Raw genomic sequence first — 17,684 nt, 5'->3', positions numbered from 1 at the left:
TCTGTTTGATGTCATTCAACTATTCCTTCATCCATCCATTCATTCACTTGTTTGATCGACTGATTTTTCAGTCTACTGAACCAAACCGCACTTATAAAGACAGGACTCAATTTTTCAGTTTGTAGCACTGTGACATTCAAATTTCTGTAATTCCAAGCCGACGAAAAAGAAAGAGACATACAGAGCTAGACAGCCATTTGCTGCCTGTCAAAGAGTCTCTTCGTGACTGGCTGATTGAACATGTCCTTTAATGTGAATCTCTTCTCAGGCCTAAAACCTTCAAACTAATTCCTCACTCCAGTTTGTGAAATTATGTTGTTACTGGATCAATGTTTCACACGAAACAATGTTTAAAACACTCGTTATGCTGGCCTGACAAAGCTACTACACCACTGTTATTAATCAGCTTATTGTTTTGGGCTTGATATGCATGCAGGGTTTTTCTGTGAATATCTGTGAAGAATCTGTATATTGGTTCACAAGAGAATTCAATACTAGAACTGCAATGTTTGCTGCTTATTATCAGTAAAATGGTTTGGATGATTTATGTTGCAATAACCAGCCCCACCCACTCCCTACACTCAAACATATGTCCATTTATACTATATATACAGCACCCCCCCCCCCCTTTGCCTTCAGAACTGACTTCATTTTTCGTGGCATAGATTCCACAAGGTGTTGAAAACATTCCTCTGAGATTTTGGTTCATATTGACTTGATAGCACCACACAGTTGCTGCAGATTTGTCTGCTTCACATCCATGATGCAAATCTCCTGTTCCACCACATCCCAATGCTGCTCTATTGGATGGAGATCTGGTGACTGTGGAGGCCATTTGAGTATAATGAACTCATTGTCATCTTCAAGAAACCAGTCTGAGATGATTTGAGCTATTTGACATGGTGACATTATGCAGCTTGAATTAGACATCAGAAAATGTGTAAACTGTTGACATAAAGTAATGGATATGGTGAGCAACAATACTTAGGTAGGCTGTGGCATTTAAATGATGCTCAGTTGGTACTAAAGGGCCCAAAGTGTGCCAAGAAAATATCCGCCACTCCATTACACCAGCACCACTAGCCTGATCCATTGAGACAAGGCAGGATGGATCCATGCTTTCATGATCTTTATGCCAAATTCTGACCCTTCCATCTGAATGTTGCAGCAGAAATCGAGACTCATCAGATAAGGCAACGTTTTTCCAATCTTCTGTTGTCCAGTTTTGGTGAGCCTGTGCAACTCGGATCCTCTGTTTCCTGTTCTTAGCTGACAGGAACACCAGGTGTGATCTTCTACTGCTGTAGCCCATCTGCTTCAGGGTTCGATGTGTTGTGTGTTCAGAGATGGCATTCTGCATACCTTGGTAGTAACGAGTGGTTATTTGAGTTACTGTTGCCTTTCTATCATCCCTAACCAGTCTGCCCATTCTCCTCTGACCTCTGACATCAACAAGGCATTTTCGTCCACACACTGGATATTTTCTCTTTTTTCGGACCACTCTCTGTAAACCCTAGAGATGATTGTGTGTGAAAATCTCAGTAGATCAGCAGTTTTTGTAATACTCAGACCAGCCGTCTGGCACCGACGACCATTCCTCATTCAAAGTTACTTAAATCCCATTTCTACCCCATTCTGATGCTCGATTTGAACTTCAGCAAGTCGTCTTCACCACATCTAGATGCCTAAATGCATTGAGTTGCTGCCATGTGATTGGCTGATTAGCAATTTGTGTTACCAAGCAATTGATTGGGTGTGCTGTCCCTAATTAAGTGTCAGGTGAGTGTATATATATATATATATATATATATATATATATATATATATATATATATATATATATATATATATATATATATATATTATAGTCAAAAGTCTGGCTAGGTCAATATACTGAATTGCATTGAATAATTATACTTATTCTGTTGCTGCAAAAGCTTAACAGTGGGATAAGGATTAGCATTCTTTTTTAAAGCATGCATTATTGATTCTTATACTATTCTGTTTATCACTGTGAAATTATTTTAAACAAACTCTATTGCATAAAGCGCTAAAAAAATAAAGGTGACTTGACTTTTTTGTGTTTATCAAGTGTTTATCAAATATTTTTGAGTGTGGCATCTAATGCTTAAAGTAGTACATTATCTAAGCCACCAAAGCTCCAAACTCTCACTGGAGGAAGGAGAATGAGCAGTAGACAGCTTGGTTTACTCCGTTTGCACACATGGTACAAGAGATCAATAATTGTAATTATTATCATTATTTTCTCTTGGCCTTGGCTAATCCCCAGTTGTGACAAGAGTTCGATTTTTTTCGCATTGCATCAGGGGAGAGAGATTGCACCATACAGTCCCTGGATTTGATGTAGTGCATTTGTTCCCATTTCAGTGACACTCCTATAGTTGCAGACAACTAACAAATGAACACCAATAACATGCTTCATTATTACTGTATCATAACATGGAAAGAATTAAAGAATGGATAGATAAATGAATGAATGAATGAATGAATGAATGAAACAGCCCCCCCCCCCCCTCCCAATTTAAAAAAATAAATAAATATATATTAAAAATAAACAAAAATGAGCACATTTGGACTCAGCCGTGTGTCGACAGGATACCAGGCAACTGAAATGCTGACTTACTGCTGAAACTGTGATGCTGCATCACACGATTTGGATAAAGAGATAGACCAGAATCTTTAACTGGTCTGACAATTAAAATGGAGTGCAGAAGCTAATTAGAGCGGTCTTTATTTCGCTGAGACTGGATGGTGAACTTTAATTCATGCTGGCTGGAGAGGGAGCAGATTCATTTATTTGGGTAATTGAAGGTGCTGATTAGCTGTCTGTGAGAGAAAGGGAAAGGAGAATGATTGCTTGCAGACTCTAGCTGAGTAACAAACCTAATCTACCTTTCGCAGTTACCTCAGATAGTGCTTTAAATCTAGGTCAGACACCACATTTAAAAAGAGAAAGACAGAGATAGCAAAAGGCCACCTGTTGGAAACGGGTCTTATGTTATTATCTTACTTCTATTTGCATTTGGATGTGTATTCGGAAACTGTCAGGAAATAAGTTTGAGATGAAAGCTGTAACGTCAAGCTATCTGCAGATGAGGGTCACGCAGATATGTTCACCATAGAGGAAAATGAGAACATCCTGTTGAAGTGTGTTAATATGCTCGCAACTAAAATTAACAACTGATTATATAAGTGACGGCTGGTTTTAAAAGCACCTTCCATTTAAATCCAAGTAGAAGAGAACAGTTGTAACTGGAGGCAGTGTACCCTTTTATCATACATGCGTTTGCACTTTTCTAATGCAAGTCTATTTCACCAAAACAAATGGAAAGATGCTGTTGCCAGGTCAATTATGGTGACAAAAGTTAGCCAGAGAACATGGATGTGTATATTAGGGGCATTCAGTCCATCTGCAAAACGCTTTGCATACCCCAAGCTATTTGACAGAATAAGTTTATGTTATGTTATTATACGTTTATATACTGTAAATATATATATATATATATATATATATATATATATATATATATATATATATATATATATATATATATATATATATAGAGAGAGAGAGAGAGAGAGAGAGAGAGAGAGAGAGAGAGAGAGAGAGAGAAAATGGGCTGTTGATGTCAGCTCCGAATGAAGAGTTCCCAAAAATCGCATTTTATTCAATGTCAAATGGACTTGACTAAATCAACAGTAGCTGTGTATTTTTATGTTTTCTCAAGCAAAGAAGATAGTGAATGCCCACTGAAAACATATTTTACTTCTTTTTTTTTTTGGCACTGGCAAAGTATGTTGAAGTAAGGTACACAGGATAACCCTAACCCTAACCCTGACACATATTTAAATAGCATTAAAACATTTACATAATTTGAGATACAAGTTTTATTAAATGTATTAAATTGTATAATTTTTTTTTTTTTTTTTTTTTTTTCATGCATCTTGTATACAGGCACTTTAGGCAGCTATAAATATTTCTTAAATAAAGAAATGGCTGGTAGATTTGTAGAAAAATATGTCCCCAGTCTCCCCTGAATAAGCTTATTAGAAATCAACACAACCAATGGTAAATGTGTATGTCAATATCCAGGGCAAAGTGTCCATACTTCTTTTCAAGGGCCTTAATATATCCACACGTTTATGGATTTAAAGATCATATTTAATACTCATGTGTCATTTGAGGAGATATTAATACACTATATTGGTGTACATAATGTATTTAATGTACAAACATGGCCCTGTGGATTATATTTCAAAGTGATATGTTATACAGTAAATTCATAACCATCTCTCATCCAGTGGTGTCACTGTTGCCATGTGTTAGACAGCAGGGTTGGATTTCCAGATTTGTTAACATACAGACCAACCAATTACAAAAAATAAAATAATAACAATAATAATTATTATTATCTTAAACACACATTCAATGACATACTGGAATTGTCAATTCAGACAAAAATAAATAAATAAAATAAAATAAAATAATAATAAAACAAAAAACAAAAATAATAATCAGTGATGATATGTGATATGTGGGTGTCCTTGTGTTTTATTATAAGGCTACTGAGACAGACTAATCAGAGTTACCACAGCAACAAAGTGGACAGCAACAAATATAATATGCTTAATATAGTAAAAACTTATAGCTATCTCATATGGTAGAAATCGTAAGCTTTAAGATCTCCAACCATGACTTCAAATATGTGTGGTTAAATGACACTAAATAGTTCCATAAACATGAGCTGAATAGAAAACGCTGAATGCAAACTGGCAAAACCAGGACCCGCTTTAGCCGCTCGATTATGCCCATAGCCCATTTTGTCCTTGTTTTTAATTCAGATGCACCGAATGCCAGATAATCAGTGCCAAATAAAGCATACTCCATTCACCATTTCCCAAAGCAAATTCTAAGGGGACAGAATATGACAATTTGAGCCCAAATTTTGAGCACAATGGGTCCATTCTTTCAATCTGCATGTAGAATTTATCTCATTGAATATGTTAACTGCCCCACAATTGGGCGAAGTCTTGTTGCACCACAGAAAAACAAAAAAACAAAAAAACTTTAGGATGAGGTCTATTTTAAGTAATTTTCTGGGGAAAAATACTCGTGCTCGTATCCTCTCTCCTCTTGTCAGATTTCTGGGGCCATATCCTCAGGGAAAAGATATAAAACTTATCAGCGGATTCCATCTCGGGTACTCTGTCTGGACTGATGAGATTCTGACTGTTCTTACTGAGACACTCATAAAAGCTGTGGTGAAGTTTAAAAGCCACAGAGGTCTGGGACCCAGAACACGGTAGTGATAACCAAGACACACCTAGCCTCTAATAACTTTACTGAGGCGGATGGCAGTTAAATCTTCAGATTACAAGAGTGATATCCTCCTGGAAATTGTCATATGGTTCTGAGAGAGTTTGGTTCACTATGTATTTTTCATGTATTTTGATTTGTTCTTTTAATTACGAACTGGAAATTATTCGTTTAATTTTTGTTTAACTTTCACATGTACTTACGTAATAATTTAATTTAATTTAAGAGGTACTCTAAATATATTTAGAAACCAGAATGTTCATATTCACGCAGGCAATAAACAGTACCTACTAATCGGTGTGAATCTGATACCATGAAAGACGGGGTCATTGGATCTTTACATAACTTTGTTTGGTAAAGGACTATATAATGACAAAGCCTAAAGCCGAAAGGGGAACAAAGTTGAATAAACCTTTGAATGATCCTCCTGCTCAGTCACCGAAGGGGATGGAAGCAGAAGTCTGAAGCCGAATCTAGCAGTATTCTTCTGGCAATACAGAATATGAGCAAAATGATGACTGATTGGTATGATCTCCTGGAAGCATCTTTGGCGTCCACTCAAGCATCTTTAGTGAGCCTCGGGGATTGAATCAAGGAGGTTGAAAATGCTAGGGCGGATAATGACTGCCACCTCTCTCTCATCGAGCAGAAGTGCGAGCAAATACAGTCAGAGAATGAAGCCTACCATTATAAAGTGATCGACCTGGAGGCTCGCTCCAGGTGGCAAAACATCAAAATTGTTGGCTTACCTGAGAAGATCGAGAATGGGCACCTTATGGAATTTCTGACAAAGTTTATTCCTAACCTGTTGGGCGCAAGCAACTTTTCTAAGCCGATGGAAGTGTATTACACTCATCGGCTGTGGAGGCAGCTTGTCAGAGAGCATGTGCGACCACATGTGTTGATAGCCAGGATTCATCACTTTCAAATAAAGGAAAAAATACTTCAACCTCTGCGGTACAGCAGGCCGATACACATCTTTTTCTTTCCACGATTGTTTTCAAAGGGTGTACATTGTTTATTTCCAACTTTTGTATAAATCCCAATTTACCTGCAAGGGGAAGTGGCATTACCTTTACCAGCTGGAACGTTTGCGGCCTGGGTCATGTGCCCAAGTGCGCTAAAGTATTTTCACACTTGAAATCGGTGTCTGCCGATGTTATGTATTTACAAGAGACACAAGGCCCAAGAAAGAGAAGATGATCTAATGCAGCTGGGTTGACCATATTTTTTCAGTCAACATTCTTCAGTAAGGTTAGATGAGTTGCAAAATTACTTTTTTTTTTCTTCTGCCTCCATAGTCCTCCAAGAACTTGGTTGAAATATGGAGACTGACATTTCCCACAGGTAGAGACTATTCTTTTTTTTCACAAAGGCACAAGTCTTTCTCTAGAGCATATATATATATATATATATATATATATATATATATATATATATATATATATATATACTAGTCTCCAAAATTATATAATGTACTCATGTCCTTATTTCAAACTATCACAACATAATTTCTGATCATTCTCTTACTTCAGTGGTTCTTGACCTTGACCATTAGAGTTAGTCACATTGCTGGCCCACATTGCTTTCACCCCTCTCTACTTTCTGACGCAACAGTTTTACAATTTATATCTGAAAATATTTATGTATTTTTAAGATCAATGATAATTCTGAAGTCACAGATTCTACTTTATGGGAATCTTTTAAGGCTGTGACCAGGTGACACATTATTTCATCAGCCAGAAAAGACAGACTTAAATGCCTTTCAGAAAAAGAACAGGAATTATTTCAGTTAGAACCCTCTTATAGAATTTCCTGTCACCCTTTCATTTTGCATAATATCCTTAAGTTAAAGTATGAATATAATACTATTGTAACCCCTTTAGACATTTTTGATGTGTATTCATCACTCGTGTGCTCCTTTTGACATAGTTTCTGTTTCCATTTGATTTGCCTCTGTTAGTTCCTGGTGCCCATATTTGGTTATGTTCCTGTTCCTGTCCTCGTTATGTCATCATTAGTTCATCCTCCTCACCAGCCCATCCCTTAACAAGCTCCCCATTATTAAGTCAATCCTGTGCATTCTGTTATGTCTAGTGTTAAATTTGAGTTGTGCTTGTGTTAACTGTGTTAATCTTCTTTGGATTCCCTCTGTGTGGATTATATTAAAGATTCTTCTTCTTCATCTTTATCTTCGTTGTATGTTTTTCACACAGCACTGTGACAGAACTCTGGACCTAAAATAAAGTATAGTAGCAATCTAACCTGCATTTGTTTCTTGTTTTTTGAAAGTGTTTCAGTTGGTTTATTTTTGTTTGTTTCATGGCTATTGATCCATCCATCCATTAATGTTCCACCAAGGAGTGGCAATACATGGCTAAATGGATCGTCAGTCTTCGTTTCAAAATGGCAGTAACCTGGAGGACTATGTTGAGGAGTTTTTCAACACCTGCCACCATGTCTGCTGCAACAATGTCTGTTTGTTGGAAGGATTTTAATAAGTGGATCCACACTCACATCAGACGAAGCGGATGTAGTCTGTATCATCAGAGTCCCGCAGTACCTTGCAGATGTCTCACAGACCCAGAGCCCAGCCCACCCTCACCCCACTGCACAAAGCTAAAGTCCGAGCACACCGTTGATGGAGAGCCAGGGCCAGCTACGACCCAAGAGCCATTGCCAGAGAGAGCAACGGTGCTGAGAATCGCCCCGGAGCCAGAGTCTGTGACGTCAGTCCAGGTGTAAGAGGCGGCTACAGAACTCTCCACGGGGGACCACATTGAGTACAGCGAGATCGTGGAGGAAAGCTCTGCCCACTGCACCATGGCTGAGGGTGAGCTGAGCTCAATGGACTGTAATTGGTATATTTATGCAGACATACTCCCTCTTCTCCTGCATTCTTCTAAACTCTCTGTCTGCCCTGAAACAGCAGACTGCCCTGAACCCTCTATCACTCCTGTTTCAGATATGGAGGCCGTTTGTGAACTCTCTTCCTGCACTGAATTATCTATCTGCCCTGAACTGTCTACCAATAGGAGAGCGACCACGAAGGTCGTTCCCCTGTCCATTCCCTTCCAGATCCCTGCCAGCACCATCTGCTTTGCCTTAGCCCCCCGAATCCTCTCAATTGCTCTGGCTCCTCCTCCACTTGCTCCGCTGCCATCTGTCAGCCAACCTGAAGTTGTCAGCCCTTCCTCCACCTGGCTCCCTTCTGCTCCAAGTCCTTTTTCTGTCTTCTCCTTGCCTCCTCCCTTCATCTGATAGGCCCTGGCTCCTCCTTATTCCTCTATGGCTCCTCCTTCCATCTGATCCACCCTGGCTTCTCCTGTTTCCTCCATGGCTCCTCCCCCTGAACTCTGTCACCGTCCTCCTCCTGGGAGTCCATCCTCCACCCAAACTTCCACCTGGGTTGTCCACCTTCCTTCCAGCCCAGTGCCATCCCCTATGACCATCCCACATCCACTGCTTTGTAGTCCTCGTCACAAAACTGTCACACCCCTTTGGATGTTTTGTTGTGTTTTCATCCCTCATGTGCTCCGTTTGACCTAGTTTCTATTTCCCCTTTATTTGTCTCTGTTAGTGTCATGATCGGTGATACAAGGAAACCACGGAGAGAGAACCAATTGCAGGTATGACATTTATTGAGGGGCAATCCAAAAGGGTAAACACTCCAGGCAGGGTCAAAACCAGAGAATCCAAATAAACAAGAACAGACAAAACACAAGGTAGGATCAAGACTACGGAATGACAATTCATTAGACAAGGACTCCGTGACACATACTCAGACAGACCGGGTTTAAATACACAGAAAAGAAAAACATGGGGAACAGACACCAGAAGTGTGAACACAAAAAAGGGAGACCAGGAGGGAGGAGGACCGGAGGAGGTTCAGGGGGAGGGATGGAGGGCCAGACCAACTGAGAGGAACGGGGACAGGAGTGAACACAAAAACAAATGGCAAAAAACAACATGAAGAGAGGAGCAGAAGACCACCACGTCTTTGTGGTCAAGGCCAGAGTCCTCCAGGGCGGGGCAGAAGACCACCACAACCATGTAGTCAGGGTGAGAGCCCCCCAGGGTGGAGCAGAAGACCACCACGTCCTTGTGGTCGAAGCCAGATTCCTCCAGGGCAGAGCGGAAGACCACCACAACTGTGTGGACAGGGCAGAAGCCTCCCAGGGCGGAGCAGAAGACCACCACATCCTTGTGGTCGAGGCCGAAGGCCCCCAGGGCGGAGCAGCAGACCACCACAACCGTGTGGTCAGGGCGGAACCCCCCAGGGCGGAGCAGAAGACCACCACAGCTGTGTGGTCAGGGCGGAAACCCCCCAGGGTGGAGCAGAAGACCACCACAGCCATGTGGTCAGGACGAGAGCCCCCTGCGGCCGGAGAGACCTCCGTGCGTCCGGACCAACGGTACGACGAAACTCTGGTTATCCCCTGGTGTCTTTACTGGACTCCATAAGATCTGTGGTGGCCTGACTCTGCTCGCGAAGATCATTGGTGACTGGCCTTTGCTCATGAAGATCAATGGTGACTTGCCTTTGTTCATGAAGATCACCAGTGACTTGACTCAGTCCTAGAAGATCACCCGTGCCTTGACTCTGTCCTTGAAAATCACCAGGGACTTTACTCAGTCCTTGAAGATCACCAGTGATTTGACTTGACTCTGAAAGGTCAACGGTGACCAGCCTTGTCTCTGGAAAGTCCATGGTACCTAGCCCTGGCTCTGAAAGGTCATCAGTATCTAGCCCTGGCTCAGGAAGGTCATCAGTGACTAGCCCTGACTCTGGAGGATCAGCGCCCGCGCTATGCGGGACGGGTTGTCACATTATGACCAAATAAGGGAACAGACAGTTAATAAAGTGACAGACATGTCCATACTTGGTTATGTTCCTGCAATGTACACTGTTCCTGTTCTCATTATGTCATTATAAGTCCATCCACCTCACCTGCTTGTCCCTTGTCAAGCCCCCATTTATGAAGTCAAATCTGTGCATTCTGTGTGGTCCAGTGTTAAAGTTGAGTTGTGCGTGTTTTACCTGGCTACCTTCTGTGTGGATTATATTAAATTGTATTCTTCGTCTTTATTGTGCGTTTCTCACAATGAACATTGACAACTATATTATCTGAACAGGTATGGGATCAGTTGTGGAGGATAATACAAAAATATTTTAAGTTAGGGGGTATGAGAATATGACAATTTGAGCCCAAATTTTGAGCACAATGGGTCCATTCTTTCAATCTGCATGTAGAATTTATCTCATTGAATATGTTAACTGCCCCACAATTGGGCGAAGTCTTGTTGCACCACAGAAAAACAAAAAAACAAAAAAACTTTAGGATGAGGTCTATTTTAAGTAATTTTCTGGGGAAAAATACTCGTGCTCGTATCCTCTCTCCTCTTGTCAGATTTCTGGGGCCATATCCTCAGGGAAAAGATATAAAACTTATCAGCGGATTCCATCTCGGGTACTCTGTCTGGACTGATGAGATTCTGACTGTTCTTACTGAGACACTCATAAAAGCTGTGGTGAAGTTTAAAAGCCACAGAGGTCTGGGACCCAGAACACGGTAGTGATAACCAAGACACACCTAGCCTCTAATAACTTTACTGAGGCGGATGGCAGTTAAATCTTCAGATTACAAGAGTGATATCCTCCTGGAAATTGTCATATGGTTCTGAGAGAGTTTGGTTCACTATGTATTTTTCATGTATTTTGATTTGTTCTTTTAATTACGAACTGGAAATTATTCGTTTAATTTTTGTTTAACTTTCACATGTACTTACGTAATAATTTAATTTAATTTAAGAGGTACTCTAAATATATTTAGAAACCAGAATGTTCATATTCACGCAGGCAATAAACAGTACCTACTAATCGGTGTGAATCTGATACCATGAAAGACGGGGTCATTGGATCTTTACATAACTTTGTTTGGTAAAGGACTATATAATGACAAAGCCTAAAGCCGAAAGGGGAACAAAGTTGAATAAACCTTTGAATGATCCTCCTGCTCAGTCACCGAAGGGGATGGAAGCAGAAGTCTGAAGCCGAATCTAGCAGTATTCTTCTGGCAATACAGAATATGAGCAAAATGATGACTGATTGGTATGATCTCCTGGAAGCATCTTTGGCGTCCACTCAAGCATCTTTAGTGAGCCTCGGGGATTGAATCAAGGAGGTTGAAAATGCTAGGGCGGATAATGACTGCCACCTCTCTCTCATCGAGCAGAAGTGCGAGCAAATACAGTCAGAGAATGAAGCCTACCATTATAAAGTGATCGACCTGGAGGCTCGCTCCAGGTGGCAAAACATCAAAATTGTTGGCTTACCTGAGAAGATCGAGAATGGGCACCTTATGGAATTTCTGACAAAGTTTATTCCTAACCTGTTGGGCGCAAGCAACTTTTCTAAGCCGATGGAAGTGTATTACACTCATCGGCTGTGGAGGCAGCTTGTCAGAGAGCATGTGCGACCACATGTGTTGATAGCCAGGATTCATCACTTTCAAATAAAGGAAAAAATACTTCAACCTCTGCGGTACAGCAGGCCGATACACATCTTTTTCTTTCCACGATTGTTTTCAAAGGGTGTACATTGTTTATTTCCAACTTTTGTATAAATCCCAATTTACCTGCAAGGGGAAGTGGCATTACCTTTACCAGCTGGAACGTTTGCGGCCTGGGTCATGTGCCCAAGTGCGCTAAAGTATTTTCACACTTGAAATCGGTGTCTGCCGATGTTATGTATTTACAAGAGACACAAGGCCCAAGAAAGAGAAGATGATCTAATGCAGCTGGGTTGACCATATTTTTTCAGTCAACATTCTTCAGTAAGGTTAGATGAGTTGCAAAATTACTTTTTTTTTTCTTCTGCCTCCATAGTCCTCCAAGAACTTGGTTGAAATATGGAGACTGACATTTCCCACAGGTAGAGACTATTCTTTTTTTTCACAAAGGCACAAGTCTTTCTCTAGAGCATATATATATATATATATATATATATATATATATATATATATATATATATATATACTAGTCTCCAAAATTATATAATGTACTCATGTCCTTATTTCAAACTATCACAACATAATTTCTGATCATTCTCTTACTTCAGTGGTTCTTGACCTTGACCATTAGAGTTAGTCACATTGCTGGCCCACATTGCTTTCACCCCTCTCTACTTTCTGACGCAACAGTTTTACAATTTATATCTGAAAATATTTATGTATTTTTAAGATCAATGATAATTCTGAAGTCACAGATTCTACTTTATGGGAATCTTTTAAGGCTGTGACCAGGTGACACATTATTTCATCAGCCAGAAAAGACAGACTTAAATGCCTTTCAGAAAAAGAACAGGAATTATTTCAGTTAGAACCCTCTTATAGAATTTCCTGTCACCCTTTCATTTTGCATAATATCCTTAAGTTAAAGTATGAATATAATACTATTGTAACCCCTTTAGACATTTTTGATGTGTATTCATCACTCGTGTGCTCCTTTTGACATAGTTTCTGTTTCCATTTGATTTGCCTCTGTTAGTTCCTGGTGCCCATATTTGGTTATGTTCCTGTTCCTGTCCTCGTTATGTCATCATTAGTTCATCCTCCTCACCAGCCCATCCCTTAACAAGCTCCCCATTATTAAGTCAATCCTGTGCATTCTGTTATGTCTAGTGTTAAATTTGAGTTGTGCTTGTGTTAACTGTGTTAATCTTCTTTGGATTCCCTCTGTGTGGATTATATTAAAGATTCTTCTTCTTCATCTTTATCTTCGTTGTATGTTTTTCACACAGCACTGTGACAGAACTCTGGACCTAAAATAAAGTATAGTAGCAATCTAACCTGCATTTGTTTCTTGTTTTTTGAAAGTGTTTCAGTTGGTTTATTTTTGTTTGTTTCATGGCTATTGATCCATCCATCCATTAATGTTCCACCAAGGAGTGGCAATACATGGCTAAATGGATCGTCAGTCTTCGTTTCAAAATGGCAGTAACCTGGAGGACTATGTTGAGGAGTTTTTCAACACCTGCCACCATGTCTGCTGCAACAATGTCTGTTTGTTGGAAGGATTTTAATAAGTGGATCCACACTCACATCAGACGAAGCGGATGTAGTCTGTATCATCAGAGTCCCGCAGTACCTTGCAGATGTCTCACAGACCCAGAGCCCAGCCCACCCTCACCCCACTGCACAAAGCTAAAGTCCGAGCACACCGTTGATGGAGAGCCAGGGCCAGCTACGACCCAAGAGCCATTGCCAGAGAGAGCAACGGTGCTGAGAATCGCCCCGGAGCCAGAGTCTGTGACGTCAGTCCAGGTGTAAGAGGCGGCTACAGAACTCTCCACGGGGGACCACATTGAGTACAGCGAGATCGTGGAGGAAAGCTCTGCCCACTGCACCATGGCTGAGGGTGAGCTGAGCTCAATGGACTGTAATTGGTATATTTATGCAGACATACTCCCTCTTCTCCTGCATTCTTCTAAACTCTCTGTCTGCCCTGAAACAGCAGACTGCCCTGAACCCTCTATCACTCCTGTTTCAGATATGGAGGCCGTTTGTGAACTCTCTTCCTGCACTGAATTATCTATCTGCCCTGAACTGTCTACCAATAGGAGAGCGACCACGAAGGTCGTTCCCCTGTCCATTCCCTTCCAGATCCCTGCCAGCACCATCTGCTTTGCCTTAGCCCCCCGAATCCTCTCAATTGCTCTGGCTCCTCCTCCACTTGCTCCGCTGCCATCTGTCAGCCAACCTGAAGTTGTCAGCCCTTCCTCCACCTGGCTCCCTTCTGCTCCAAGTCCTTTTTCTGTCTTCTCCTTGCCTCCTCCCTTCATCTGATAGGCCCTGGCTCCTCCTTATTCCTCTATGGCTCCTCCTTCCATCTGATCCACCCTGGCTTCTCCTGTTTCCTCCATGGCTCCTCCCCCTGAACTCTGTCACCGTCCTCCTCCTGGGAGTCCATCCTCCACCCAAACTTCCACCTGGGTTGTCCACCTTCCTTCCAGCCCAGTGCCATCCCCTATGACCATCCCACATCCACTGCTTTGTAGTCCTCGTCACAAAACTGTCACACCCCTTTGGATGTTTTGTTGTGTTTTCATCCCTCATGTGCTCCGTTTGACCTAGTTTCTATTTCCCCTTTATTTGTCTCTGTTAGTGTCATGATCGGTGATACAAGGAAACCACGGAGAGAGAACCAATTGCAGGTATGACATTTATTGAGGGGCAATCCAAAAGGGTAAACACTCCAGGCAGGGTCAAAACCAGAGAATCCAAATAAACAAGAACAGACAAAACACAAGGTAGGATCAAGACTACGGAATGACAATTCATTAGACAAGGACTCCGTGACACATACTCAGACAGACCGGGTTTAAATACACAGAAAAGAAAAACATGGGGAACAGACACCAGAAGTGTGAACACAAAAAAGGGAGACCAGGAGGGAGGAGGACCGGAGGAGGTTCAGGGGGAGGGATGGAGGGCCAGACCAACTGAGAGGAACGGGGACAGGAGTGAACACAAAAACAAATGGCAAAAAACAACATGAAGAGAGGAGCAGAAGACCACCACGTCTTTGTGGTCAAGGCCAGAGTCCTCCAGGGCGGGGCAGAAGACCACCACAACCATGTAGTCAGGGTGAGAGCCCCCCAGGGTGGAGCAGAAGACCACCACGTCCTTGTGGTCGAAGCCAGATTCCTCCAGGGCAGAGCGGAAGACCACCACAACTGTGTGGACAGGGCAGAAGCCTCCCAGGGCGGAGCAGAAGACCACCACATCCTTGTGGTCGAGGCCGAAGGCCCCCAGGGCGGAGCAGCAGACCACCACAACCGTGTGGTCAGGGCGGAACCCCCCAGGGCGGAGCAGAAGACCACCACAGCTGTGTGGTCAGGGCGGAAACCCCCCAGGGTGGAGCAGAAGACCACCACAGCCATGTGGTCAGGACGAGAGCCCCCTGCGGCCGGAGAGACCTCCGTGCGTCCGGACCAACGGTACGACGAAACTCTGGTTATCCCCTGGTGTCTTTACTGGACTCCATAAGATCTGTGGTGGCCTGACTCTGCTCGCGAAGATCATTGGTGACTGGCCTTTGCTCATGAAGATCAATGGTGACTTGCCTTTGTTCATGAAGATCACCAGTGACTTGACTCAGTCCTAGAAGATCACCCGTGCCTTGACTCTGTCCTTGAAAATCACCAGGGACTTTACTCAGTCCTTGAAGATCACCAGTGATTTGACTTGACTCTGAAAGGTCAACGGTGACCAGCCTTGTCTCTGGAAAGTCCATGGTACCTAGCCCTGGCTCTGAAAGGTCATCAGTATCTAGCCCTGGCTCAGGAAGGTCATCAGTGACTAGCCCTGACTCTGGAGGATCAGCGCCCGCGCTATGCGGGACGGGTTGTCACATTATGACCAAATAAGGGAACAGACAGTTAATAAAGTGACAGACATGTCCATACTTGGTTATGTTCCTGCAATGTACACTGTTCCTGTTCTCATTATGTCATTATAAGTCCATCCACCTCACCTGCTTGTCCCTTGTCAAGCCCCCATTTATGAAGTCAAATCTGTGCATTCTGTGTGGTCCAGTGTTAAAGTTGAGTTGTGCGTGTTTTACCTGGCTACCTTCTGTGTGGATTATATTAAATTGTATTCTTCGTCTTTATTGTGCGTTTCTCACAATGAACATTGACAACTATATTATCTGAACAGGTATGGGATCAGTTGTGGAGGATAATACAAAAATATTTTAAGTTAGGGGGTAAACCTTTTAAATTGCTGGCTTTGACAGCTTCGGATCCTACAAACTAATGAAGCTATACATAAGTGTGAGTGAAGTGACGTGAAATTCAGCCAAGTATGGTGAGCCATACTCAGAATTTGTGCTCTGCATTTAACCCATCCGAAGTGCACACACACAGAGCAGTGCACAAACACACACTGTGAACACACACCCGGAGCATTGGGCAGCCATTTATGCTGCGGCACCCTGGGAGCAGTTGGGGGTTCGGTGCCTTGCTCAAGGGCACCTAAGTCGTGGTATTGAAGGTGGAGAGAGAACTGTACATGCACTCCACCCGCCCACAATTCCTGCTGGCCCGGGACTCAAACCCACAACCTTTCGATTGGGAGTCTGACTCTCTAACCATTAGGCCACGACTTCCCTAAAATAATAATCAAAAGTAATATCAAAAAATGGGGACATTATTGTGGATCCTAAAGGTATAAATTATTGTTTTAGAAAATATTATATAACATTAATAACATTATATACATCAATAGCAAGAGACAAGGGGGCATTTATAATTGGTTAGACCCTTGACCCTTCCTAAATTGAGTGATGATGCTTGTGAGGCCTTAAACTCTAGCATTACTATTCAAGAGATTGTTGATGCGATAAAATATTTTCCTAACGTCAAGGCAGCAGGGCCAGACTGTTTTGGTATTGAATTACACAAAAAGTTTTCTAAGAAGCTCGCTCTTTTTTTGCTCAGAATGTTCACTCATGTTCACTCATTCTCTAAAAATATCCTGACACATTATATGATGCTAATATCTCGCTAATATTGAAAGAAGGTAGACATGAGACTGAGCCTTCATCTTTAGTCTTATTGCATTATTAAACTCAGACGTTAAAATGTGTACAAAATATTAGGTAATAGATTAAATAAATATATTTCATCCATTGTGCATATGGATCAAACTGGTTTTGTTCCTAACAGATTTTAATTTTTTAAGATTAATGAACAATGTATCATTAGCAGTGTTGGGAACGTTACTTTAAAAAAGTAATTAGTTATAGTTACTCACTACTTGTTCCAAAAAGTAACTGAGTTAGTAACTGAATTACTTTATAATAAAAGTAACTCGTTACCAGGGAAAGTAACTATTTGCGTTACTGTATAAAAAAATAAATAAAAAAAAGTTGCTACATGTCAGAGAATTTGTACTTTTTTTTTTTTTTTTTTTGCAGTTTTCACAAGTAGAATGAGTAGAACAGACAGGTACATAACTTTCGATATTTATTGCACGTCAAAAGACAGCAAGAGTTTTATCCTGCACTTCAAGCATTATCCTTGTAAGAAAAGTGTTTTTGGCCACTAGTTTTGTAGATGCGTGTGTCACACATTACATGCACGTTCTTGCCTTTGACCACAATGAATTTGAAGTAGTGCTTATATCTTCACCTTGAAAATGCCAACTTCTTATCGGATTGCTCCTGACTCGCCATCTCTGCTGCGAATCTCTGTGTAACTGTTGCGTGTATGTGTGTTTGGCGCCGCTGGCGCAGCCGCGTGTGCCGGCATGTGTGTAAAAACACTGGCTCTGATTGGCTA

At 41.7% G+C, this 17,684-nt stretch overlaps 1 protein-coding gene across 1 annotated transcript in view; it reads right to left on the bottom strand.

Annotated features, from left to right (window-relative positions):
• Positions 1–14,811: 14,811 nt before the first annotated feature.
• LOC128029530 (spondin-1-like) overlaps positions 14,812–17,684 on the bottom strand; it is a 42,700-nt gene continuing 39,827 nt past the window's right edge. The window contains exon 9 of the mRNA XM_052617359.1: positions 14,812–14,840. Coding sequence (XP_052473319.1) covers positions 14,812–14,840 — 29 coding nt within the window. The remainder of the gene's footprint in view (positions 14,841–17,684) is intronic.

This window comes from Carassius gibelio, chromosome A15, assembly GCF_023724105.1.
Source record: "Carassius gibelio isolate Cgi1373 ecotype wild population from Czech Republic chromosome A15, carGib1.2-hapl.c, whole genome shotgun sequence".
Classification (NCBI taxonomy): Eukaryota; Metazoa; Chordata; class Actinopteri; order Cypriniformes; family Cyprinidae; genus Carassius; species Carassius gibelio.
Note: the sequence above shows the minus strand (reverse complement) of the source record. Positions and strands in the feature narration are given on the sequence as shown.